The sequence below is a fragment of the Eleutherodactylus coqui genome, chromosome 10 (assembly GCF_035609145.1).
Source record: "Eleutherodactylus coqui strain aEleCoq1 chromosome 10, aEleCoq1.hap1, whole genome shotgun sequence".
Taxonomy (NCBI): domain Eukaryota; kingdom Metazoa; phylum Chordata; class Amphibia; order Anura; family Eleutherodactylidae; genus Eleutherodactylus; species Eleutherodactylus coqui.
The window spans coordinates 18,342,484-18,368,744 of record NC_089846.1 but is presented as its reverse complement, the minus strand read 5'-3'; the positions used below and the strand labels follow the sequence as shown (position 1 = coordinate 18,368,744).

The window sequence follows — 26,261 nt, the reverse complement described above, 5'->3', positions numbered from 1 at the left end:
CTAAGCACATCAACGGGTTGTTTTTTCCCGTACGAGTTCTAGTCATCTCGGAATCAGGCGGGACTCGCACGGGAAAACCGTCTGTGTGAATACACCCCAAGTCTGGTTGCAGATAGCGGTTTTTTTTTCAGCCACTTTCCCATAAACTTTTGTATAAGAGAAAAGTGTGACCAACGAAAGGGCACCAAAAAAGTGTGTGCTTAATGGTCCTTCTACATCGACCGATTTTCGGGCCCGAGCGTTGCTCCAAACGCTTGTTCGCCCAACAATCATTCTGTGTGAACGGACCGACGAACACGCAGGTGAAGTGGGTGTCCCCGTTACGGACACGCAGGTTGACTCGTCGGCTGATGACTTTCCTAGTCGGATGGAGAGCGGTTCTGTAGATGCCTTTTGCGCGGTGCACAGTACTCCCGGCTCTCGGCGCTCGCCATCGCACACCGATCACATTTTTACTATTGACTGGAAATAAAATGTGAAGATTTCCAAGCTAATAAACATTGTTGTCAAGGAAACAGTCAGGTCTGCCAAAACGGTCCATTCACAAAGACTGTGCAGCCTGTTGTGGGACTACAACTCTTAGCATGCCCTGAGAAGCGGGTGGCCATACTGGGGGTTGTGGCTTCCCAACAGCACAGCTTGCAGAACGCTGAAAGTGAAGGTATTGGAGACAGAAATACCCCAACCCCCCCCCCCCCCAAAAAAAACACAAATAGATAAAATTTGCAAATGTTGTCCTTTGTTTGCACTGGAGAAAGGCTAAGACAATAGGGATGTGTGCTCCCGGCGGGGCGGCGCTCGGCATTGTGGTGCTCGCTGGAATGTGCCTCCTTTTATTGCAAGTAACTCTTGGATTGAATAGGAAGTGCCTGGAGAAGAGCGAGGGAGCTTCCAGGAGCCGCACGTGGCCGTGGGACCGCCGGGCTCTGGAGGTTGACGATGCAAGTGCAGCCGCTGGATTAGCCGCTCTCATTCTCATTGCAATGACACTTCCTCCTTCTTTTTTTTTTTTTCTTGCTACTGTTGAACGCGGTGCAATGGCTTCGGGTGCACTGAGCATGCCCAAGTCTGGCTGCACCCACCGTGTGTCTGGAACGTGTGTGAAGCCCTTGTAGGCCTGGAGGAGGTAGGACAATGCATTTTGCTAAGAGCCAGACTAGTTGTTCTGCTCCTTGGGAGGACTGAGGTGGCACAAGGAGCGTGGCAGAGCGAGAACTTGTGCCCTTTCTTGCATGGGTATGGCTGGAGGTGTCTGCTGTTGGCCATGATGACTCCTAACTTGGAGGTGGAAGTCTTGTAGAAGGAAAGGGGCTTCATAAACCCACCTTCTTGTCAAGAAAGCTGCCAGAGATGATTGCTGCGGTGTCTGCAGCCGTCTGCCTTCCAGCAGGCGCAGGGAACCTGTTTGTTTAACTCTCCACCAGAAAGGCTTCAACTTTGGACTTCAATTGTCTGCATGCCAGTATGTAGCGTCCCTGGGAATCCACCTGAGGATCCGCTTGGGGTAGGAAGGCGCTTTAGGATCTGCTAGACGGGGAAGATCTAGTTCAGCTGTGACATAAAGGTCAGGATCACGTTGGGGAGGAAGGATACAAATAGCTACACATGTAGCTATTTTGGTTCAGTATTCCTCTTATTGAAGTGTCTGGGGCTGCTGACGGTTTCCTCTTGAGAAATACAAGGGTTGACTCGCGGGTATTTAGTGGTTTGTTTTTTTTCTTTCTATGGACGTCGATAAGGAAAATATACTGTGAATACCAACGATGGAGCAGGCGGAGTTTAGGATGAAGCAGTAGGGAGTTTAATATTTTGCTCCCCAAAAAGGCCTTATTTTTCACTTAAAGGTTTTTTTTTCGGGATTATACTATTGACTTCTCCTCAGATAAGGTCATCAGTGGTTGATCAGTTGGGGGTCCACCGGTCAGAATCGCCACGATCAGCTGATTTTGAAGACGTCCGGTTTGTCACAAGGCCCGGGAGCAGCTTAGTGCCATCCAAGTGGACGACATTGAGCTGCAGTACCAGGTACAACTGATATACAGCGTACAGCGCTGTCCCTGGTATGGACTGAAGTGTCACTTTAACCAACTGATCGGCAGGGATCGTGAGCAGCGGATCAACTATTGATGGCTTATTCTGAGGATAAAAGGGAACAGTAGCAGAATGGCGCTCAGACAGATGCAGTGACCAAAATAACTCTAAAAGGGTTGTTCCAAAAATGCAAGTTAGTTCCTTTACTATGCATAGGGGATAACTTGCTGACCGGAGGGAGTCTCACTGTTGAGACCCTGCTGATCCCAAGGACAGGGGGGGTCCTGTGTCCTCCGTACTGCAGGGTTATTACACCCATTTAAGTAAGGAAGAGACTGAATGAAGTGCCGGTTGTGCACTAGCGCTTCATTCACTGTCAATGGGACTGCCTGTGGATAGGGGATAACTTGCTGACCGGAGGGGGTCTCACTGTTGAGACCCCCGCTGAGCTCAAGGACAGGGGTCCTGTGCCTCCCGTCCTCTTCACTGCGGGGCAATTACTAGCTCTACGTTCACGGTCAATGGGACTGCCTATGGATAGGGGATAATTTGCTGATCAGAGAGGGTTTCACTTTTGGGACCACCGCTGATCTCAAGGACAGGGGTCCTATGCCCACCGACCTCCTCACTGCTGGTTTATTACTAGCGCCCTATTCGCTGTCAATGGGACTGCCTGTGGATAGGGAATAACTTGATGTTTTAGTAGAACCCCTTTAACCAATGTTGTCAAATACACTTATGTGTGGGAAACCTGGGGGTTATACGGCTTCTACCCCTCTATAGGAGAGAGCCTGAATAGGTCACAACACAGAACTAAACAAGAGATGGTACTTTATGACCATGAGCAAGAAAACATGAGGCGCAACGTGTTCCAGGGCATCAATAATTCACCGTCGTCAGGAGAATAATCAAACCTGTAAAACATATGTCTATAGTTTACAAGCTCCTCCAGCCCATACACCACAGCAGCCCATACACTGCTATAGTTTACAAGCTCCTCCAGCCCATACACCGCAGCTTCACACCTGGAAGTGGTCGATTGCCGGGAGCGGACGCAACAGCGTGCGCTTGAAATAGTGGGACGCAACGTACGCTCCAACGTCCTGATGATAGGCCATCAATAGTTCAGTGCTGGAAATCCCTTTAAATACACGTATTTTGGGCTGACAATAACTTTTTCAATAGGACTTAAACATTTTGCACCGTTTGCCTTCTGCAGCTTCTACATATCACTGTATACAGACACCGCAGTCTAATTCTCAGTAGGAGATCCATCAGTGAGGCCGGACTGTCAGCCCTTATCAGCTAATGTTGTGGTCATAAATTGGCTGCTGATAATGTTCAGGAGAGGAGAGAGCGGAGGGGAACCGGATTGTCCAGCCTGAAGGCCCATTCAGACCCAACGATTCTCGCTCATAAATCGCTCAAAGCCGTCTTTTGAGCGAGAATCGTTGGGTCTAACTGCATGGACATTGTGCAGTTTTCATTAACAAGTTGTTAATTAGCTAGCTGAAAGAGAACAATGAGCCTTATCAGTGCTGCCCGCTGAGTTCTCAGCAGGATACCGCTGATACCATTGTTTCAGCTGCTATTCCGCTCGGAGAACACAGCCGGAGTATGAAAAAGACAGCGCTCCAGCTGTGTTCTGCAAAATGCTGCTCAGAGTGCTTAGCTGTATATCTGCTGTGCGCTCCGTAAACACAGCAGGAGTATGCACAAGACAGCGGGGAGGCTGTGTTCAGCAAACCCCGCTTAAAGCTGAGTGCTCCGAGAAGACAACAGCTGTATGCTAAAGATAGCGGTCCTGCTTGTCTTCTGCATACCCCGCTCGGAGTGCTCAGCTGTATACCAGCTGTGCACTCCGTGAACACAGCAGGGGTATGCAGAAGACAGTGCTCCAGCTGTGTTCTGCATACACCGCTCGGGGCGCTCAGCTGTATATCAGCTGAGTGCACAGAGAAAACAACAGTTGAATACAGAAGACAGGCGGCCCCGCTTGTCTTCTGCATACCCTGCTCGGAGCGCTCAGCTGGTATCCAGCTGAGGGCTCCGAGAAGACAACAGCTGTATGCAGAAGATAGCGGTCCCGCTTGTCCTCTGCATACAGCATGAGCTTCATTTACACACTTATGCAAAGTGAACGCTCAAAACTGTCACTTAAACTGCCGTTTGAGCGAATTTTGAGCGATCTTGCCTTGCAAATGCTCAACGATTATGGCTCAAAAGATGTCTTTTGAGCGCAAATCGATGCGCATAAATGGGCATTTAGGCCAGGCTCACACGAGCGCAATTTAATAGCCTATTACGCGCGCATGCTACCTGGTGCATGGAGTCAATGAAAGTACCTTGATTTTCATTGTTCCATTCACACTTGCGTGTAGTCATTGCGTATACTACGCGTGTAAAAACGAACGCAGCATGTTCTATTTTACCGCATATTATGCGCAGTTAAGCCTTATTGTTCTCCGAGTGCATAACAAATACTGTATATACACAATTACATTGCATATGTATGGTGTTTATCTGCAACATCACTAAGTGACAGAGAGGGGACATTTAAAAAAAGGCACAAGGGAGACCGGACAAGACAGCGGGCGTGACATACGATGTCATGCGCAGTCAAAAATCGCTGCCACGTGTGGCGATAGGCCCGCCTCACACAGCAGTAAACCGCTGCGTTATACATGCAGCGTTTTATCACACGCTCGTGTGAACCGGCCTTACTGACAGGCCTCCTGTTTACTCGTACTGCGGCGTCTATATACAGTGATATGTAGAAGCTGCAGAAGACAAACGGTGCAAAATGTTTCATTAAATCCTATTGCAAAAATGATTGCATTTAAGTAAGGAAGCGAAAATGGAGCGGGCTGTTACATACAGTATGTTATAAGGTTGAAAATTAAAAGGGTCCAACTTATAATTCTACTGTGTTGATCCAGAAGAAGGCAAAAAATTCCCTATGAAGTAGGAATTCCTTCCCAACTCCAAATCTGGCCAACAGAAATGTAGTACCCATACCCGGTTATATTATCAAGAAAGGCATCCAGGCCCTTTTTCCAATTTGTATATTGAATCCTCAATCGCAGCATCTTGTGGCGGAGCGTTCCATAGTCTCACTGCTCTTACAGTAAAGAATCCTCATCTCTAACGGTATCTTTTTCCTCTACATGGAGAGGACGTCGCCTTGTCCTGGCCTAACAGATCATTAGCTCTCTCTACCGCCTGTTTATAAATTTTGTACATTATAATTAAAACATCCCTTAGACCTTTTTATTGTAAACTGATTAACCCCATCTGACAACCGGCCTTGGTGCTGTAATCCACGAAGTCCCTTAATTTACTTGGTCATCTCCTCTACATCTGCTCTAGTTCAGCTTTGTCCTCCTTATACATAGGTGCCCAAAATTGTTCTCCGTGGGGTCTATGTACTATTGAAAATTGGAACCTTTTTGGCAGGAATTGCCCCAGAACGGTATGGAGCAGGTAGCGCGGAACGGTATGGAGCAGGTAGCGCGGAACGGTATGGAGCAGGTAGCGCGGAACGGCATGGGGCAGGTGGCGCGGAACAGCATAGGGCAGGTGGCGCGGAACGGCATGGGGCAGGTGGCGCGGAACGGCAGGGGGCGGGTAGCGCGGAACGGTATGGAGCAGGTAGCGCGGAACGGTATGGAGCAGGTAGCGCGGAACGGTATGGAGCAGGTGGCGCGGAACGGCATGGGGCAGGTGGCGCGGAACGGCATGGGGCGGGTGGCGCGGAACGGCATGGGGCGGGTGGCGCGGAACGGCAGGGGGCGGGTGGCGCGGAACGGCAGGGGGCGGGTAGCGCGGAACGGCAGGGGGCGGGTAGCGCGGAACGGCAGGGGGCGGGTAGCGCGGAACGGCAGGGGGCGGGTAGCGCGGAACGGCAGGGGGCGGGTAGCGCGGAACGGCAGGGGGCGGGTAGCGCGGAACGGCAGGGGGCGGGTAGCGCGGAACGGCAGGGGGCGGGTAGCGCGGAACGGCATGGGGCGGGTAGCGCGGAACGGCATGGGGCGGGTAGCGCGGAACGGCATGGGGCGGGTAGCGCGGAACGGCAGGGGGCGGGTAGCGCGGAACGGCATGGGGCGGGTAGCGCGGAACGGTATCAGCATGCTTTGCCTCACAATTTCCATGTGTTTTAGATACTTTTGGACACTTTTATGCTGAGTTTGACAAAGGGGTTTTCCTTCATAAAAGGGGCGTGGCCTAAATTGCACTGAAATTTTAGCACAATTTAAACTAAGCCAACTAAAAGATAGACTAAACCTAGACTAGAGAGCCTCACAAGTCGTCAGCAGAGCTGCTGTGATCGGCACATGTACGGCTGTCCGGTCCGGACGCCCCTTTTACACAGAACGATTATCGTTCAAACGAGCGAAAGGGAAGAATAATAATTCAGTGTAAACAGCAGAATGCCGGCCGCTCCTTGTCCGCCGGTATAGAAGCCATCGGCGGCTCGTTGGCTAACCCTTCGGAGTAACCAGCGCTCGTTCAGCCGCTCTCACCCAGGGAAGGCGAACCACTGAACGATTTCCCGTTTGAACGCGCCTGTACAAACGGGGGGCTGAGCGGCTCTGGCGCCATTCACATGATAACCGCCTGATGTAAACAGACCCTACGTTTACAGCGTCTACTTGTAGACTGTATTAGTAAATAAGTAGCAGTAAAACTATCTGCTTGCCGTGAGCATTTATGCATCTTATGATGCATCCCATGATTGTATTTGCCTTTGCAGCAGCTGCCTGACACTGGTTACTAAGGTTTAGTGCCCACCAGTCTCTCTCAGCGGCTGTTATACCCAGTGTTTTACCGTACATCTTGTTTCCTCTGCCCGCGTGTGGATGGTATATACAGCTGGAGAGCTACCAGACCAATGTTGTGAAAGAATGGACTGAAAGCGACCTGCTGCTTAAATCACGGTTTCATATTAACCCTTTAATGTTATAAGTTTACGTCGGGGGCGGCTGGTACTTGCCACAACAGGACGTAAACTTATGTCCTGTGCATATGGCACGGGCTCAGAACCTGATCTTGTGCCATCTGCAGCGTGAGCCGGCTGTGACTGACAGCCAGGCCCCTGCTGCAGCAGCAGGGATCTGTGAAAACGCCGATCCCTGCTGTTAACCCCTTACATGCTATGATCAATTTTGATTGCGGCATGTCAAGGCTTTGCAAAGGGAGTATGCTCCTTCTGTGACGTCAATGGCCTGCTGTGATGTCATTGTGGAGGACCGATGGGCTGCCATGGCAACCGGACACCATTGCTTGATGTCCAGGTCAGCCATTGCATGCGATCACAAGTTCAATTCCCCTACAAGAACAGAAAGTGTAAAAAAAATAAATAAATAAAAAAGTGGTTTGAAATAATCTTTTTCCCCCACTCCCCCCCCCCCCCCCGAATAAAACCCGCATGCTTGGTATCGTCGCATCTGTAATGACTTGTACGATGCCCTATCCTGCACGGTAAAAATGCTGCCAAAATGCTTATTTTTGCTTCCCCAAAAAAATGCAATAAAATTGATTTAAAAAAAAAAAAAAGCCTTATGTACCTCAAAATGGTAGCAATAAAAAAACAACAGCTCGTCCTGCAAAAAGCAAGCCGTCGCTGAGCTCCGTTGATGGAAAAATAAAGTTATGGAATTTTGAATGTGACAATACAAAGAAAAAAACTGGAGGAAAAAAAAAAACTAAAGAAAATATATTAAAAAATGTCTTTAAAGCGTACACAGCGCGTTACGTGTACCCAGGAAATGGTAGCAGTAAGAGCTAAAGCTCGGCGCTGGTAACGAGCCCTCGCACCACCGTGGCAACCGAAGAACAAAAAGTTTTTAAAAAGTTGAAATGAACATTATAAAAAACGAGTCTGTTTGGTGATTTTATTTATTTTTGTAATTTTCTGTCACCGTATTAAAAAAAGAAACTTGAAATTTTTCACTCTGGCCAACGAGCCTCCTAATTGGCTGATATGCTTAATGATATGCAGAGATCACTAATCGACAGTACTCTCGTTACCGGCCATTGTTATCCTGCCCATCTATGGCCGGGCTCATAAGAGCGTACGCTTGCCACATAATTTGCGCACAATACGCGGGCATTCTCACACAATCAGATACATTGCATGTTTGCATTGTGTAATACACGAGGGCCAAAAAGCACGCGGCATGTTCTACTTTGCCGCTTATTACGCACGAGAGAGGCCATTGTTCTCTTGTACACAATTACATTGCATATGGGCGGTGTATGTACGCGCCTTTGCGAAGCGATAGTGTGGAAAATTTACCCCCCCCCCCCCCAAAAAAAAATTAGGAAGACTGCGCATGACAGAGTGCGTGAAATACGCTGCCATGCGCAGTAAAATATCACTGCCATACGTGGCGATAGGCCGGCTCCACAGCGGTAAAGCCCTGGGTCACTCATGCAGGGTTTTACGCGTACGGTCATGTGAGCCCGGCCATAAGATGATACAGGATCTGCTATTCACAATAGGTGATAGTCACAGCTCACCTCCTCCCCCTCCCTGCACAGGTCACAGAACATAACCACAACACTCCCCCATAGGTTCCTGAGGTCCATGTGGCTGCTTAGAGAATAACTGTGAATGCTGTTAGTGACATCCCAGGCAAGATGGTCACTCTCCTGAGGCAGCTGCAGCGCTGTGGCCCCTTCTCTATTTATTCTTGTCCAGGGTCTGTTACTGCAGTGACCTGCTCCGCTTCAGTGGTGTTGATGGAATTAGTCGACGACCAGCTATATCTGTCTCTTCATTCAATCCCCTCGTCGCTGCAGGGGTACAACCAGCCCGCAGAGAGGGGGACGCGGGACCCCTGTTCTCGAGATCAGCGGGGATCTCCGCAGACCCTCACCAATCAGACATTGGTTACCTATCCAATGGATGGGCGATAAGTCAATTTGTGTACAACCCCTTTGAAGTTTCAGAACAAAGTTCTTCACCTAGACCAGTAGGAGGTAGATTACTGGCAGTTGTTCTTGTCCGATATATATATATATATATATTTTCGTTTCGGCGGTTCCTGGTCCCGTTATCGGCCATCACAATATTTTAGCAAGCTAATGTACATTGGGCACTGCCTTCTGATTGGCCAATGCTGATCACATGGCAGTGCTGGCCATTAGATAGCAGGTACAGTGCATTGGTAGTCTAACACTATCTGGAGGGAACTGGGTAGTCCGAAGAACATGTTGGCCAACTTGGACGGCCGATAACAGGACCAGGAACTGGTGGATCAGGGGGAGGGCAGAGAAGATGAGCTGCAGGTAATATACCCCCTCTGGTGCCAGGACCGAATCTTCTCCTAAAACTAGAGGGTTACCTTAATATGAGTTGACCTGTGTGGCATCACTTTTGCCCCTTTTGGTTGGTTTACTACCACGTTGATCACCTGGAAGGGTCCTGAAGAGCGTCTGGCACTGGGTCCCACACCCACATGGCACCCTGGTGCTCACGACGCCGCTGCACATAATTGAACATATAGTTAACGAGCTTTTTGTGCTTTTAATACACAGAAGACAAATTCAAAGCCCACAGATGCAATCAGCTCCTCCAAGGCAATCGCGCATTTGCTTCTCTTCGCAGGGCTGCGTTGTTCGTCGCTCGTCCTCAAGAGGGTCATTCGGAGGTGGGAGATGGGTATGCAGTGCCCATTATAAGATGCCATCATTAAACTTAAATCAAAACCTTGAAAATTTTAGTCACCTGGTCCAGGAAGCTGAGATACGGGGGGTTGTATGCAGTCACCTGGTCCAGGAAGCTGAGATATGGGGATGGGGTTGTATGCAGTCACCTGGTCCAGGAAGCTGAGATATGGGGATGGGGTTGTATGCAGTCACCTGGTCCAGGAAGCTGAGATATGGGGATGGGGTTGTATGCAGTCACCTGGTCCAGGAAGCTGAGATACGGGGATGGGGTTGTATGCAGTCACCTGGTCCAGGAAGCTGAGATACGGGGGGTTGTATGCAGTCACCTGGTCCAGGAAGCTGAGATACGGGGATGGCGTTGTATGCAGTCACCTGGTCCAGGAAGCTGAGATACGGGGATGGGGTTGTATGTAGTCACCTGGTCCAGGAAGCGGAGATACGGGGGGTTGTATGCAGTCACCTGGTCCAGGAAGCGGAGATACGGGGATGGGGTTGTATGCAGTCACCTGGTCCAGGAAACTGAGATACGGGGATGGGGTTGTATGCAGTCACCTGGTCCAGGAAGCTGAGATACGGGGGGGTTGTATGTAGTCACCTGGTCCAGGAAGCTGAGATACGGGGGGTTGTATGCAGTCACCTGTCCAGGAAGCTGAGATACGGGGGGTTGTATGCAGTCACCTGGTCCAGGAAGCTGAGATACGGGGATGGGGTTGTATGTAGTCACCTGGTCCAGGAAGCTGAGATACGGGGGGTTGTATGCAGTCACCTGTCCAGGAAGCTGAGATACGGGGGGTTGTATGCAGTCACCTGGTCCAGGAAGCTGAGATACGGGGGGTTGTATGCAGTCACCTGGTCCAGGAAGCTGAGATACGGGGATGGGGTTGTATGTAGTCACCTGGTCCAGGAAGCTGAGATACGGGGGGTTGTATGCAGTCACCTGTCCAGAAAGCTGAGATACGGGGGGTTGTATGCAGAACACTTACACCGTAGAGCTGCTGTCCCATCTATGAGCTAGTAAAGCCCTTCACCTGATTGTCCGCTGTTCCTCAAGGATGCTAAAGGCGCGTACGTTGAATATCTTGCATCGATTCCGTATTTTATCTCCTCTTCTCCAAGACATCTTGCAATTCCAGCTGTTCTTCCAGAAGAGATCTGCGCACCACATGCCATAAGATGTTCTGTGCCCTTTCCCATGGTGCACAGTCATCTCTTTCACAGCGTCTTAATTGTGCCACCTCAGTTCTTCCTTCACCCTTCTTCTCCTCCTTGCTGAGCAGCCGAGGATTCTTGTGGCTTTCTTTGCATTCACCGGAGATGGCTGCTGATCTGAAATGGTTTCTCCAGACATGATGATGATATATATATATATTTTTTTTGTTGTTGTTACTGCCTTCATTTTACCTATAGAGGGAGCTAGGTCATGTGACCCAGCGCCGAGGCTTTGTGGGCCAAGGAAGAAGAAGAAAGGCAGGACACGTTAGCTGACGCTCACAGGCCTGCATGTCTGGGACTCGCCCCGGGGGAGGCTGTGCAGGCCTTGTAAGAGGTGCTGAACACCAGAGCTGGAGAAGTCCAGAGATGAGGCCTCTGTCCTCCTACCTTGTGTAGATGTCTACATCCAGGAGAAGACCTTACTGACATGGTGCGTTTGTAAGACCAGTCATTCTTGCTTCTCCTTCTTGGAAAGCTTTGTGCGTGTCTTAAGGGTCTTTAAACATTATGGAGAAAGTCTTGTTTTGGTTTTTCTGTAAGATTTGTTCTTTTCGTCTACAAATTGTAAGTTTGTTTGTAAGAAGGGCAAAGACGAGGGCAGAGCCCCTATATCGGTGGCACGAGACTTTGAGTGAGTCGTTGTGCCAAGGAGGCACTTGGCGGACAGGCGGTGCTGGAGGGGTCACGGTCCATAAAGAGGAGTTGCGTCTAGGACTATACAATGACCCCTTCCTCAGGCTGCTGGGGGGTAGACAGATGTGGGGAAGATGCAAAGATTAGTGGTCAACCTGCTCGGAGGAGACGCTTCTGCTCTGCTGCCCCTCGCAGGTCCGCAGATAAGAGATCCTTCCGCTTTACGGTTTTAATGGTTCCGTTTTTTTTTTAATGTAGCGGAGGGCAAAACTGATTTTAAGAACCAAATGGAATCCGTGGCTTCTGGTTCTGTATCTGATCCGGTAGGCCGACCATTACTTTAAGTCTCACTTCGGCCACATCTTTTTTTCGTCTCCGCTTCCCTTCTGCGCTTTTTAAATACGGATCGGGTAAACGGGCAGCAAAAAAGGAAACCAAACGGAAAACTTTCTGTTCAGTTTGTCACGCCTGGGCCAATAATGTGTTAAAAGCTGGGGGGGTCTTTACCATTCGATTTCACGGTTTTCTTTCGCAAAAGATGATCACGCCGGTCTGCGCTGGTTTGTGGGTGAAATTCAAAAATCCGATGAAACGTAAGAGAACTGACTAATCAATGGGAAGTAAATGGGAACCATTATTTCCCCCACATTTTGCTGCTTCTCCGATGGAACAGCAGAGCAGAAAACAAACCCGCTGGTGTGAACGACCCCCGAGCCGGGCCCCCACATCTGTCTACCCGCAGCAGCCTGAGCAGGGTTTTCGTTTTTTGTTTTTTTTACCCCAAAACGCGTTATTGCCGGACATAATAAGTCAACTTTTATTCTTGGTCCAAAGTTACATTAATTACACTTCTTAAAGGGAACCTGCCCCTTCTGCGCAGCACCGTGACCTCAGCGTATATGGGACCCTCAGTGGTCTGGAAAGAGCCCGATTATCAGAACATGTGGAGCAGGTGAGGGTTAAATAATATAGATATATATATTGATCCCCCGGCTCGCCTCCACAAGCAGCACCATGACGTTATAGTGCTGTTCGGAGGTGACCGCTTCCTCTTAAGGTTTTTTGCACTTGCGTAGTCTACAAACTGTAGCCCGCCTCTTCCCTTTCCGTGACGTCCGCTGTTCTTGCAGGAGATCATCAAGTCGCCTCAGAAGTTGACTAGTGGTCTCCAACTTTTTTTTTTTTTGCTTTGGCAGTTGCCCCTCCTCTCCCAGCATGCTGAGACTTGTAGTTTTGCACTGGTTGGAGACTAATTGCACTTGACCCTGACTACCGACTGACCGAGTTATTGCCAGCTTTGTGTGTTTGGAGGGGGGGTGTATTTTGGCCCAGGGTTCGGCGTTGGGACGCCCGGGTCTGGTCCGGGTCTGGCCGGCGGTTCTCCCTGCCGCTCGGCGGTGGATTCCTTGCTTTAATTATGTATTTTATGTTTGCAGAAGTAGGGCAGCCGTCTTCGGTTTGCAGTTTCCATGGTGTTTGGTTGCAGCCCCCCTTTCCCTTTCTTTCCCATACCTTCCTGTTAATTGCAACCATTCAAGGGTTTATCTCTATCTGCTGCCGTATGACAAATTGCTGAAGCTGCAGATTGAAGTCTCGGGGATTTGCTCGATGCCTGATATAAAGCGGACATTTTGTGTGAGTGACGGAACAGAACTGCAGTTGTAGCATAAATATTTGATGCCATAGCCGAGCGCCGAGGATCAATACCGGGACCCTATTGTGAAAGTCATCGGCTTTACGGCTGCAATACGCAAGGGTCCTTCAAACTTCCCCGGTCCACCCCAACTTTTTTTTTCATTATGGGTAGTCCCAGCCGGCTTGGATCCTCGTCAGTGATCCATTTACTGAATTGCCTCACGTCGGCACATTGATTTTGTGCTTGGGCTGTGACATTGGGTCAGTAGAGACCGCCGACGGGCATATCGATAATCCAGCTCATTGCACCATGCTTGGGGTAGATTACTTGATTTTTTAATTTTTTTGTTGTTGCTGAGATGCCTCCAAAAATAGTTAGTTTTTTTTAAGTAAAATCTATAGACGTGACTCGGCTTGTCTGCAGCGAAGAGGTTTGCTCTACCCAAGTCCTTCTCCTTGCACGGGTTGCATAAACCTGAGGTCTATGTATGGAGCACTCGAGCTTGCATGGCTTTGCAGTAGAAGACAATGAGGTGTCTGCACAGTCTGTGAAATGGCTGCTGATCACAGCTGACTCGAAATGGTCTCCAATGTGGCAGGTTGGCCAGTAGAGGGAGCACTATCACACACAAGCCGTGCACATGTCTTCTATCATAACCTGGCATAGTCTCTTGTCTTGGAGGGCTTTTGGAGGGGGGCACCACACTCATCCAGGTACAGTATTGTGCCATCAAGGCCTTTGTGAAACCCTCAGGGGGTCTGGGCATGGGTGGCTTTTTGCAGAGTTGCACTCCAGGGGGAGGGAGAACATGTGGCTTCAGCATTAGGATTGTTGCAGGCCTTGTTGGCATCATGTCTGCAGATAGAGCAGAGGATTGAGTAATACGGAGTGGATTGTTTTCTGAAGATCATTGCTCTTTGTGAAGGGGAGGTTTTCGGGTTTAGTGTAGACTGCAATGGGAATGGGAGTCACAAGTCACCCAGAAGTTACATCGGCGAGGGCGTAATGCATGTGACGGCCGTAGGGCCACGTGGTTGGGAGTCATTGCTTGTTTATCAGATGTTATGTGTCTGTAGACCCACGGGGGATTCCTGGAAGTTGGCCAGGGTCTCCCCAAGAGCTGTCATTGTGCAGCAGGCCTTGCAAACTCAGCCAATGCAATGCCTGGCAGCCAAAGTGGTCGAGTAATGTGGGTGGCCAGAATATAAAATCCTGCATCCTCCCTGTACATCGGGCTTCTTCTAGGAAGGAGTAGCAAGGTTGGGAGTTACTGGTATGGACATGTTTTATCTTCTTCGGTCTGTCTTGTTGCTCTCTTGCAGAAGAAAATGGATGGCATCGCTGGAGAAAGGTTAATGAGGTTGCACAACGCCACTCCTGTCCACGGGTTGCAGCACAGACTCGTTGACTGAACAGTAATGCCAGGCACAACCCTATGGACAGGTGTGACGGTGTTTTGGGAAGGTAGCAGCCATGTTTTTAATCTTTAACCCCTCCAAACAATAGGGGATAACTTTTGGATAAGCTGAGGTGCAAATGTTGAGACCCTCTCTCCGGTCATGGCGGAATGAATTTAACAGCAGTCAAGCATGTGCATCGCCGTTCCATTCTTTTCAATGGGACTTTGGAGTTAACGGAGTTCAAGGGCTTGACTGTATCCGGCGACCCCCCCATTGAAGTGAATGGAAGGGTAGTGTGCACATATGACCACTGTGATATTCACTCACTGCCCCCATTCTTGCCATTGATCCCAACAGTCGGACCCCTCTGATCGTAAATTAAGGGTCGTTCTACATGGGTCAACTGTCGGGTGCTTAAGCGCCAGTCGCCCCAATGATTATCACTTCTGTACTTTCACACAGGAGCGATAATTGTTCACTGAATGGAGGTGGAGCGCGCCGGAGATCGCTTCTGGCCTCGTGCCTCCATACAGAGTAAACAGGGAGTCATGGATGAACCGCGGTCTAATTACACGGGCTGATCGCCGTTTCATTTTTATGCCTGCAGAAACTGAACGGTTAATGATAAGTGAACGATTGGCACAACCCCTTTAAGACTTAAAGGGTTTTACTGGGACTATGCTGTCATCAGTAACCTGTCCTTGGCATAGGTCATCAATAGTTAATTGCCAGGGGTTTGCCACTTGGGATCCCCGCTGATTGCAAAGGCCATGGTGCTCAGGTGAGCCCTGCGGCCTCTTCGCCGGCTGGGCCCCGCGGCCTCTTCGCCGGCTGGGCCCTTCCTCCGATGTCGCGTTCATTGGTCTCATGGCCTGAGCGCAGCTCTGTCCCATTCAAATGAATGGGAATGAACTGCAGTACCACATATAGCCACTACACAATGTACGGCACTGTGCTTGGTATTGCACACGTCAGCTGATCGTTGGGGATCCCGAGCAGCGGACCCCCACTGATCAACTATTGATGACCTGAAGGTCCCTTAATGATGGGCAATTGGTGTTTATGTCAAGAAAAAGCTCTGTACCCATACTGCAGCCCAAGGCCGGGTTTACGTAAAGGAGCTTCAATATAACTTTTCCCATTTAGTATAATTGAAGCCTGTTGATGCAGTGGTGTCATGACCCTCCATGCGCCGCTCTACCTCTTCCTTTGGCCTTGTGTCTTTCCCGCCGCTGATTTCCAGCCTTTTATATGCCGCTTTGTGTATTTCACTTCTGTGGTCTCTATTTGTCCTGAGAAATGTAACTACAATCCTCCGCTTCTCTCCGGGGCTTTCGCTCGTTCCCTCACTCCAGGCTTCGGGTCTCGTGGGTTTTAATGCAAATAATGAAATTTTCCTTAGGCTGATTCGCTTGGCTTTCTCCATATACCTCCCTAATTCATCCTGCTCTCCCGATGCTGGCGCGCCGTAAAGGATTACCTGCCGCCTCTTGGCTCCGTTCACATCATGTTTAAGCCTTCCGTCGGAGGGATCTCTGGACCTATATTGACAACGGAAGGCTCCATCCAATGCCACAGTATAGACATACGTTGCCATAGGGTCCCAGATGAACGTATACCTTGTGCTGTACTATAGGAAGGTGCGCTCGTACTGACAGCCCTTTGGCTTCCATCAGGTCCACGGGGGCTATCCTTGTGCATACGCCTAATATGCACTGCAAGCGTAGTGCGAACGCGGCCGCCTTCACGTACGTCTGACTCGCGTTCGCCCGTCTTTTAGGGTCAGATCTTGACTAGCTGACAGTATAGATGAAGTTTCCGTGCCGATCAGATGTTGTGGTTTTTGCTTCAGAACTATAACTTCGGATTGGTGTAGGGCTGTCGAAGAGTTTTCATCCATTGTCAACCCCAAATAATCTCTAACTGCACTTATTGAAAACTTTTGACATGCCAAAAGTTTTTAACAGTGGGGGGCCTCAGTGCCGAGACCCCCGCTGAATGCCTAAAAGGACCTGCTGCACCCGACCGCTGTGCTCTTTTGGCCATCTTTGAGCCTCTCGGCAGCTGAAGACAGGCGTATAGATACCTACAGACGTTTCTACATCCGCCTTCACATTCTCAGAAGAGCTGATAAGCAGTGAAGACAGCCAGACGGGCTCAGCGATTGGTGGGCGCTGCAGTCCCTTTATTTGAGCAATCACTGGGGGGCTTGTCACCTGAGATCCCTCTGATCAAAACTTTTAACATGTTACACTGATGTGACAAAAGTTTTTATAAAGTGCCGTTACTCTTTAACTCCTGTGGAAGACTTGATGATCTTTGTTCGCACTTTAGGAACCCGAAGGAACAGTTATCGTTCAGATTGTCGCCGGATCGCGGGAAGCTGAACAATCACCGTTCAGTGTAAATACGGCCAGCGACTGAGCAGCCAATGATAATTAGTTGGCTTGTCGTTCTAGTTCTGCAGGCTTAAAAGTCAAACGGCGATCGGCGTGTACATAACTACCCCAAGGCCGTCTTCACACGGGTGTATTCACGCATTTCGCTCGCGCTATACGCAGAGACTAGAAGCCATTGATTTCAACACGCTCTATTTTTCCGCATATTTGCACACCAAAAGTCCCCATAGAAGTCAATGGGGGTGCGCAAATGTGTTCGCAATATTCAAGGAGATGCGTGATAGGCTGCGTAATTGCACCCAAAGGAGAACACATCTGGAACTCATTAGGACTAATTATCCATCTCAGTCGGGGCGTCTTTGTTTGCAGCGCGCAAATGAACGTGTTTTGTAGATGCAAATGGTACAGTAAAATGCGCCGATGAGCTCTCGAAAATGCCTCGTTCATTCCGCAAAAAAGCTACGCTCATGAATACGCATACGCTCGTGTGAAGCCGGCCTAAGTGTATTTGCCCTTTGGGTAAATCCACTGGAAATATCAATCCACCAGTCGCTCTTTTCTATCTGGTTATTTCTTACGGGCGTGCTGCCGGACAACCAATATGGCTGCCCCCGGCGCTACCACAGGGGTTGTCGCCAAACAACAGATCTGCCTCGTTGCCTCTATAGGTGCATGCTCCTGTATTGACTAGCATCTAGCGTATGCACTTCAGGGGGAATCCACTACTTGAGACCCCCTTCTACTAGCCAGAACCAAGAGCAGCTCAGCCTGGCCACCTATTACATGGCGACGGCCAGCGTGCAATATAGAAGCCCGCTGCAACTGTGATCAGCGATATCCGATATTTCATGTTTTTGCAAAAAAAAAAAAACGATCGAAAAATGAACTTGCTTTGATCGCTCGATCAGTTGATCACCGGACTTGCTTCACTGTAAGAAGTGGTTTTCTATATCGGACTACACCTGTAAGTGGTGGCCATGTTGGTTGTCAATTTAATAGGCATCTAAGAAACCAAGATAAGAAAGAACGTAATAGAATTTAGAACTACTTGAGAGACTTCGGGGCTCAGACTTCGGGGCTCAGACTTCGGGGCTCAGACTTCGGGGCTCAGACTTCGGGGCTCAGACTTCGGGGCTCAGACTTCGGGGCTCAGACTTCGGGGCTCAGACTTCGGGGCTCAGACTTCGGGGCTCAGACTTCGGGGCTCAGACTTCGGGGCTCAGACTTCGGGGCTCAGACTTCGGGGCTCAGACTTCGGGGCTCAGACTTCGGGGCTCAGACTTCGGGGCTCAGACTTCTGGTGTGGAGATCAAGTAGTCACTCGCTGTCTGCCCCATTTATGGTTTTTTGGTCATTGCCTATCCTCTATCTATTTATGGTAGCCCAGGGCACCGAAGTACTAATTCCAGCAGCCGGACCCCCGACGCCATGACATAACTGCTTCCGATAAGGAAACCCCTTTATAAGCAAGTCTACATGCAGTCGAATCTTCTCTTCTCTTGAGGGCCGACTGTAGAACCATGGATAGCATCTTCTGCATTTGACAAACTCCCCTCTGCTGCATGCACTCACTCCGGACGACGGAAATATAAATAGTCGTGCTATAATAAATTCTCGCACAACTAGTTGGTTGGGCAGAGAACTCTGTACATTGGCAGCTAGCCAAGTCTCTTTGCCACCACATTTACCGGTCGGCCGGTCTTGATGCCTTTCTGCAGTTTTTAGGTCTTATTGCAGCCTGCAGCCTTCCCGAGCGTTGACTCGATGCAACGTTACCCCTACTTTTGGATGTGGCCCTGCTTTTTGTTGTTTTTTCTGCACCGGCTGTATGGCCGCTGGTAATCTCTTCCACCTGGTTCCAGATGGCGTGGCTATGGCCGGTCATCCACTTTGTAAACAGTGCAGTGAGGAAATGGCAGCGAGTCGGGAGAGCATGCTCACAGAGGCCGAGAGGAGGGGGCGATGATCTAATTCCATGCAATCCTCCAGGATGACTGCAAAACAAGACCAGGCATCATCTGTAATGACGGAGCCGAGGCTGGGACGGCCAGGGGGCTGTGCTACTGACTGCGTCCTCGGGTCCTGCTGGAAGGACTTTCTGCTGCCATGCTTGAGACACTTCTTCTTGAGATCGATGTAGAATGTTGAGGCACATCCTACTTCTAGGGCCACTTGGAGGCTTTTTCAACTTAACCTCCTCCTTTTAGATAGCAAGGCTGCTGAGAAGACCTTGCCGTCTACCGTTTGGCTTCGTATGACTTGCGTTCTGTCATACTTTGCATTGCCCATCACGATAGTCAAAATCACCCACCGTCCCCCACTGAAACTTTTCCGTAATGAGTACTAGTGTTACATCATCTTAAGATCTCCTTTCAGCCCTCGAGATGCTACGTGCTCATTGCATTTCCCTGTCCAAACTTGAAGTCCTTGCCGTTGAATGCAATCTATTGTTCCCTGTTATCAGCTTATTCTGTAGTATTCACTGAGATGATCGACAAGAGGATTTCTCCTAGATCTCCAGTTCTGAGAACTTCAAGGAGCAGTATTAGCAGTTCGTATGACAAGGTAGCACCTCGGCGTAACCCGTTAGACGTCAGTTTCCTAAGTTTTAGGTGTTTTTTTTTTTTTAAGTGTTAAGAAAGAAGTACAAGACAAAGTTCCTCAAGACGAAGAAGCTTAACATTGGCTTCTCAGAAGCAGAGGAAAGGTAAGGTTGATTTGAATAGGACTAGCGAAGCGTATTATTGATACTGGCGTTGGTAGCAGATCACTGGTTGCCTCAGTTCCTGGTAGCAGACGCAGGAGAAATGCTGAGGCCTGTGGCATAATTTACCAGAATTAGCATTAGCTCCCTTTAGGCTAGCTGTAGACCCCCCCCCCCCCCCCCCCCCCCCCCAATATGGAAATTGGGACAATGTATGGGACGTTTCTGGGGCTAACCTACTATATCCATGAGTTCATGTTAGAACGTTTTAAGGTTCCATATATGAATTTGGGCACCTAAATCAACACGCGTACATCTGGTAGGGGCAACTGTTTGATCGTTGTCTCGTACCCCTCACCATTGCCCCAGGCCCTTTTCTTTATAGGGCAGGCCATAGGCTCCACATATATTCTACATATCCCATTAATCTCTGTAGAATCTGATATCTAAAGGTTTGTATTACCGGCTGCTAAAGAAGTCCAAGAGGCTCCTGGATTATTCGACTTCCCAAAGGCTACAGTCTATCCACTGATGCTCCAGGGAAATAATCGTCTGATAGGCAAAATGGGTACTTGATCTTAAGGCTCCTTTACACGGGAATATTGTCTGGATAAACGCACAAAAGAGCAAGTGCAAAGGATAATCGTTTTGGGTGAACATGGCCACCAACCTGGGTGACGGGTCAGTCATTTGCTCAGTAGACGTTTTATTCGGCTCACCTAAAAAAATTGATGTTGGCTGATCACGTTGTTTGGTTTGAAGTCACAGTTCTTCTTATTTGAAGTATTTGCGAACAAATTTGCAAGGAGGTCCCTCTGCGAATGAAACGTTGGCGAAAAAGTAATGAGCAGTAGGCGCTCTGTGTAAAGGCAAACGAATGGCTGTCCGTACGCCTTAGCGACTTTCCTGGATGATTGCTGCTTAGTGTACAGGGAGTAAAATGAAACGGCTCTGGCGCGTCGCTGCCCCTTCTGATCTCTTCCACCCGCACAGCGCTTATTCTGACTCCCTCCCACCCGCACAGCGCTTATTCTGACTCCCACCCGCACAGCGCTTATTTTGACTCCCTCCCACCCGCACAGCGCTTATTCTGACTCCCTCCCACCCGCACAGCGCTTATTCTGACTCCCTCCCACCCGCACAGCGCTCATTCTGACTCCCTCCCACCCGCACAGCGCTCATTCGGACCCCCTCCCACCCGCACAGCGCTCGTTCGGACCCCCTCCCAGCCGCACAGCGCTCGTTCGGACCCCCTCCCAGTCGCACAGCGCTCGTTCGGACCCCCTCCCAGCCGCACAGCGCTCGTTCGGACCCCCTCCCAGCCGCACAGCGCTCGTTCGGACCCCCTCCCAGCCGCACAGCGCTCGTTCGGACCCCCTCCCAGCCGCACAGCGCTCGTTCGGACCCCCTCCCAGCCGCACAGCGCTCGTTCGGACCCCCTCCCAGCCGCACAGCGCTCGTTCGGACCCCCTCCCAGCCGCACAGCGCTCGTTCGGACCCCCTCCCAGCCGCACAGCGCTCGTTCGGACCCCCTCCCAGCCGCACAGCGCTCGTTCGGACCCCCTCCCAGCCGCACAGCGCTCGTTCGGACCCCCTCCCAGCCGCACTGCGCTCGTTCGGACCCCCTCGTAGCCGCACTGCGCTCGTTCGGACCCCCTCTTAGCCGCACAGCGCTCGTTCGGACCCCCTCCCAGCCGCACAGCGCTCGTTCGGACCCCCTCCCAGCCGCACAGCGCTCGTTCGGACCCCCTCCCAGCCGCACAGCGCTCGTTCGGACCCCCTCCCAGCCGCACAGCGCTCGTTCGGACCCCCTCCCAGCCGCACAGCGCTCGTTCGGACCCCCTCCCAGCCGCACAGCGCTTGTTCGGACCCCCTCCCAGCCGCACAGCGCTCGTTCGGACCCCCTCCCAGCCGCACAGCGCTCGTTCGGACCCCCTCCCAGCCGCACAGCGCTCGTTCGGACCCCCTCCCAGCCGCACAGCGCTCGTTCGGACCCCCTCCCAGCCGCACAGCGCTCGTTCGGACCCCCTCCCAGCCGCACAGCGCTCGTTCGGACCCCCTCCCAGCCGCACAGCGCTCGTTCGGACCCCCTCTTAGCCGCACAGCGCTCGTTCCGACTCCACCGTTCTGCACTAGAACTGACTGGGGCAGTGATGTGCAAAGCAAAGGCCAAAGGGGGTCTCAGCTCTTCTTATTCTTGTGATCAAAGGGGGACCCCAGTTGACTGGCACATGCCAACCCATGCCCAGCTAAGAAATCATCTTTAAGATCAACGTTAGCATTATCTGAGATTATATCTCGTAATGGTCTGTACCCCCCTTAAAAGATTCACTGAGCTTTTTAGTCATGTTTTCACTACAATATTAGAGCAAATCGATCTCTTGGCCAACCTATGATACGTCTTCAGGACTCTCCGATAGTCTTTGTAGGGTATCTATTGAGGATACGGGACTTCTCAGGCCTTGTGGATGACCTGGGACTAGTTATACAGAACTTCTAAGGCCTTGTGGATGACCTGGGACTAGTTATACAGAACTTCTAAGGCCTTGTGAATGACCTGGGACTAGTTATACGCGACTTCTCAGGCCTTGTGGATGACCTGGGACTAGTTATACGGGACTGGTAAGGCCTTGTGGATGGCCTGCGACTAGTTATACGGGACTTCTCAGGCCTTGTGGATGACCTGGGACTAGTTATACGGGACTTCTAAGGCCTTGTGGATTACCTGGGACTAGTCATACAGGACTTATAAGGCCTTGTGGATGACCTGGGACTAGTTATACGGGACTTCTCAGGCCTTGTGGATGACCTGGGACTAGTTATACAGGACTTATAAGGCCTTGTGGATGACCTGGGACTAGTTATACGGGACTTATAAGGCCTTGTGAATGACCTGGGACTAGTTATACGCGACTTCTCAGGCCTTGTGGATGACCTGGGACTAGTTATATAGGACTTCTCAGGCCTTGTGGATGACCTGGGACTAGTTATACGGGACTTCTAAGGCCTTGTGGATGACCTGGGACTAGTTATACGGGGCTTCTAAGGCCTTGTGGATGACCTGGGACTAGTTATACGGGGCTTCTAAGGCCTTGTGGATGACCTGGGACTAGTTATATAGGACTTATAAGGCCTTGTGGATGACCTGGGACTAGTTATACGGGAGTTCTAAGGCCTTGTGGATGACCTGGGACTAGTTATACGGGGCTTCTAAGGCCTTGTGGATGACCTGGGACTAGTTATACGGGGCTTCTAAGGCCTTGTGGATGACCTGGGACTAGTTATACGGGACTTCTAAGGCCTTGTGGACTAGTTCTATAGGCTGCTTATCATTTCTAGTGTTTAATCTTGGGTTATTTTCATTTTTCGCTTTCTCTAGCCCTTTAACATTCGGGTTACTCAGTAGGATCTCTAGCCCTTTAACATTCGGGTTACTCAGTAGGATCTCTAGCCCTTTAACATTCGGGTTACTCAGTAGGATCTCTAGCCCTTTAACATTCGGGTTACTCAGTAGGATCTCTAGCCCTTTAACATTCGGGTTACTCAGTAGGATCTCTAGCCCTTTAACATTCGGGTTACTCAGTAGGATCTCTAGCCCTTTAACATTCGGGTTACTCAGTAGGATCTCCAGCCCTTTCTGTCCCCTTTCTTGCCCTGCTCTGGGCTTTGCTGGGTTCCAACCTTTCCCTTCTCTTCTCTGTTTTCTCCTCCTCTTTGTCTGTTGAGCTCAGACTGTTTATCATCAAGAATAACCTTGACTTTCTCCATCTGATCTGATGCAAATCTGAAGAGTTGCCGGTAGGATTGCCTGGGTTAAACTGCCATGATACATGTTTGCAGTCCACCCGTCTACTCTACTGCCTTCATTATGACTTCCTCTATTGAATCTATGTGAGCTGCACGAGGAGGCAGCCGGGAGGACGAGGCTCCATGTTTGCAGTCCTTTATGCTTTCTTCTTCTTTTTTTTTTTCCTTGCTCTTTCCGTCCACTTGGAAGATCCTAGAAAACACAAGAGTCATCTCCTTGGCTGTGGTGCCGGTCTGGAGCTTTGAGTCAGAAGGGCTTGGTAATGAGTGGTAGGAGAGAGAGAGGGGAAGGTAGCGAGGACTCTTATTATGAAGGCAGACAGTGCTGTGCAGTTGGCTTTTGTTGGGTCTGATCTATCAGCCGACATTATCCTGGGAGGGTGCGGGGCATTTCCCCCCTTCCTGCCAATCACAGGACAGCTTAATGGGTGCATGTTGGATTGAAAACAGAAGGGAACCTTTGCATTTGGGGGGTGATTGAAGGTATTGCATGGAGAAACAAAGTTGCAGGCTGCAAGTTTTTAATGTTGAATGTATCTCTTCTGGAGGGGGGGGGGGGGGGTTCTAGCTTTTTTTTTTCTATACCAAGATGGTGAATCAGGGAGCTTTTATATGCATCAAGTTTGCATTTTGCATTAATGCAGTTTCCAGATCGGGGCGGGGTGCGGGGTTTAGATCAACCACTTACTTAATGCCGGCATGTTGTTTTGCAATGTGCAGATATACAAATATCCAAGGCTTGGGCTTGGAGTGCCACCTCTCAGGTGGTTGTGTGCGAGGCTTGTAGACCGGTCTAGACACCACTGTCTGTATCGTTCACTGCAGGAATGAGTCTAATGCCCTTGATCATTGCAAGAGATGTTTGGACCCGAACACCCTGCAGGCTACAGATCATGTAAAGTGGCTATTAGGAGGGCGGCTTTGTCTCTGTAAGGCCTATCTGCGCCGCCTCCTGGAGTCTGTAGGCGACTGGTGGGCCTTTCGGGTAAGATTTACTCTTTCATTGCAGTCATTTGTAATTTTATTTTATTTTTTTATTTCTACATCATTATTTTTTTTTCTCTTGTTTTTCTTTTTATTTCTTGTCGTTTTTTTTTTTTAAGGTCTACACAATTGGTAATGAGACCTGAGATAACGAGACAGCCAAAGATTGCTGGCCTCAAAGTTAGGGCTCATGCCCACGTGCGTTGTAACCAAGAGCTTAAACCCTATTGATTTGCATTGGGGTATTCGGACATACGTTTTTCACGTAAGTGTGAAAAAAAAAACAGTTTTGGGCTGTATTACGGGCCGAAATGACCCATTATGGTCAATGGGATCACATGAAGGCAGAAGACATAAGCGGGGCCGCCTTTGGGGTTTTTTTTTGCGTGACAGATGCAGTGAATACGCGCGCCAACAAAAACCATACGATGCAAATAAGCGGGCAGTAGGCAGCGTTCCGGTCATATTTCACGGACTGGAACTGCATACGCCCGCACGATTGAGGCTTTCTACATCAAGAGGCCGGAGGGCTCTTTTCCATCTCTATTTAGTTTAATAATTGATATTTGTAGCTTTTAGTTTTTCATATTTTAGCTGACTTATCCAGTTTTAACCATCAAAATGCCAATGGAATTTTTTGCTAGCTCCATTGTCTTCTGCGTAGCGCCTGCAGCTTTATTCTGTTGGGGCCTACAGGCTGCCGTAGAGGGGTTGTGCATGTTCAGTTCCACTAAAAAAGGTACATTTCTGGGGGATTTGCAGGAACTATGTGAAGATTAAAGGCAATAGATCTGCTAATTATTTATGATGGCTTCAACATAATCGGGACTAATGGAAATCTGATGCCCCCCTAAAGTCTTCACTGCTTTGGGGGGTCTGGACGACAATCCCCCAATGTTTGCTGTTGGTAGAAACAAGCGTCTGACGGGCTTTAAGTTGAGGCTGTGCCATAATTTCCAAATCGGTGGTCTGGCGAGTAGAATGAAGGGGTCTGCCGTGTCGCAGCTTCTTCCGTTTTTGTGTCCCTGTACAGCGCTGTTTCTGGGTAAGTGCTCCAACTTGCATGGGTCTTGGTTGGGGGACAGTGATGTGCAAAGCAGACGCCGGAGGAGTGAATTTCCACCTTTCTCATCTTGGGCAATTCTTGGTGTCCACATCCATATTTGTGAGCACGGAGGCACCTTTGTGTCCCTCACCCAGGAGTCCATTATGGGCAATGTGTTTTTTGCTGTGTGCCATTTTTGCAGTTTTCTCGAGGTGGGATCAGGACTGGAGAGACGGTTTTTGTTTTCCTCATCTGCTTGAGCGTGGCGTCTGGATATGATTTACCGTCTCCTTGCGGTGAGCTGCAGACATGTTTTATTAAGCAGGATGTGCGGCTGTTATCTCCTTATCTGCCTATTCCTTCCCGGAGATCCTTATAGATCTGACTACACGTCTGCCTTCACAAAGAGATGGAATCACATGGAAGAGTACTTACTCAACGGCATGATCACGTCTTAAGGAGGATTTATGGTTTTTTTGTGTGTGTTATCTTTGACGTTAACCCTTGACTATACAAGGCGCCGTACACCGTAAGGTTAAGTTGGTGATTTGCGGGTGAAGTGCCCGCCGCTCTTTCTCGGATCTCGCCAGACCCCCATCTGACCATAGGGATTACAGTTTACTCCGAGGCTGGACAACTGAAGGGTACGTTCACCAGATCTGCAACAAATCCGCAGCAGATCAGTCGCATGCGAACGCACCTTAACACAAAGCAACTTCAGATACGTCTGTGACTG

The 26,261-nt window shown here is 49.9% G+C and overlaps 1 protein-coding gene across 8 annotated transcripts in view; it reads left to right on the top strand.

The window, feature by feature from the left end:
- The window catches only part of EHMT1 (euchromatic histone lysine methyltransferase 1), a 108,660-nt gene that overhangs the window by 27,085 nt on the left and 55,314 nt on the right, over positions 1–26,261 (top strand). Inside the window, exon 1 of one of the 8 annotated variants that reach the window (XM_066580429.1) lies at positions 11,166–11,347. The exons of 3 other annotated variants lie outside the window; for them this stretch is intronic. In XM_066580429.1, coding sequence (XP_066436526.1) covers positions 11,345–11,347 — 3 coding nt within the window. In that variant the 5' untranslated portion in view covers positions 11,166–11,344. Of the gene's footprint in view, positions 1–11,165; positions 11,348–23,711; positions 23,980–24,472; positions 24,482–24,648; positions 24,746–26,261 lie in introns of those variants that run through there. 4 more of the 8 variants (XM_066580430.1, XM_066580431.1, XM_066580426.1 and 1 more) reach the window with 4 other exon arrangements.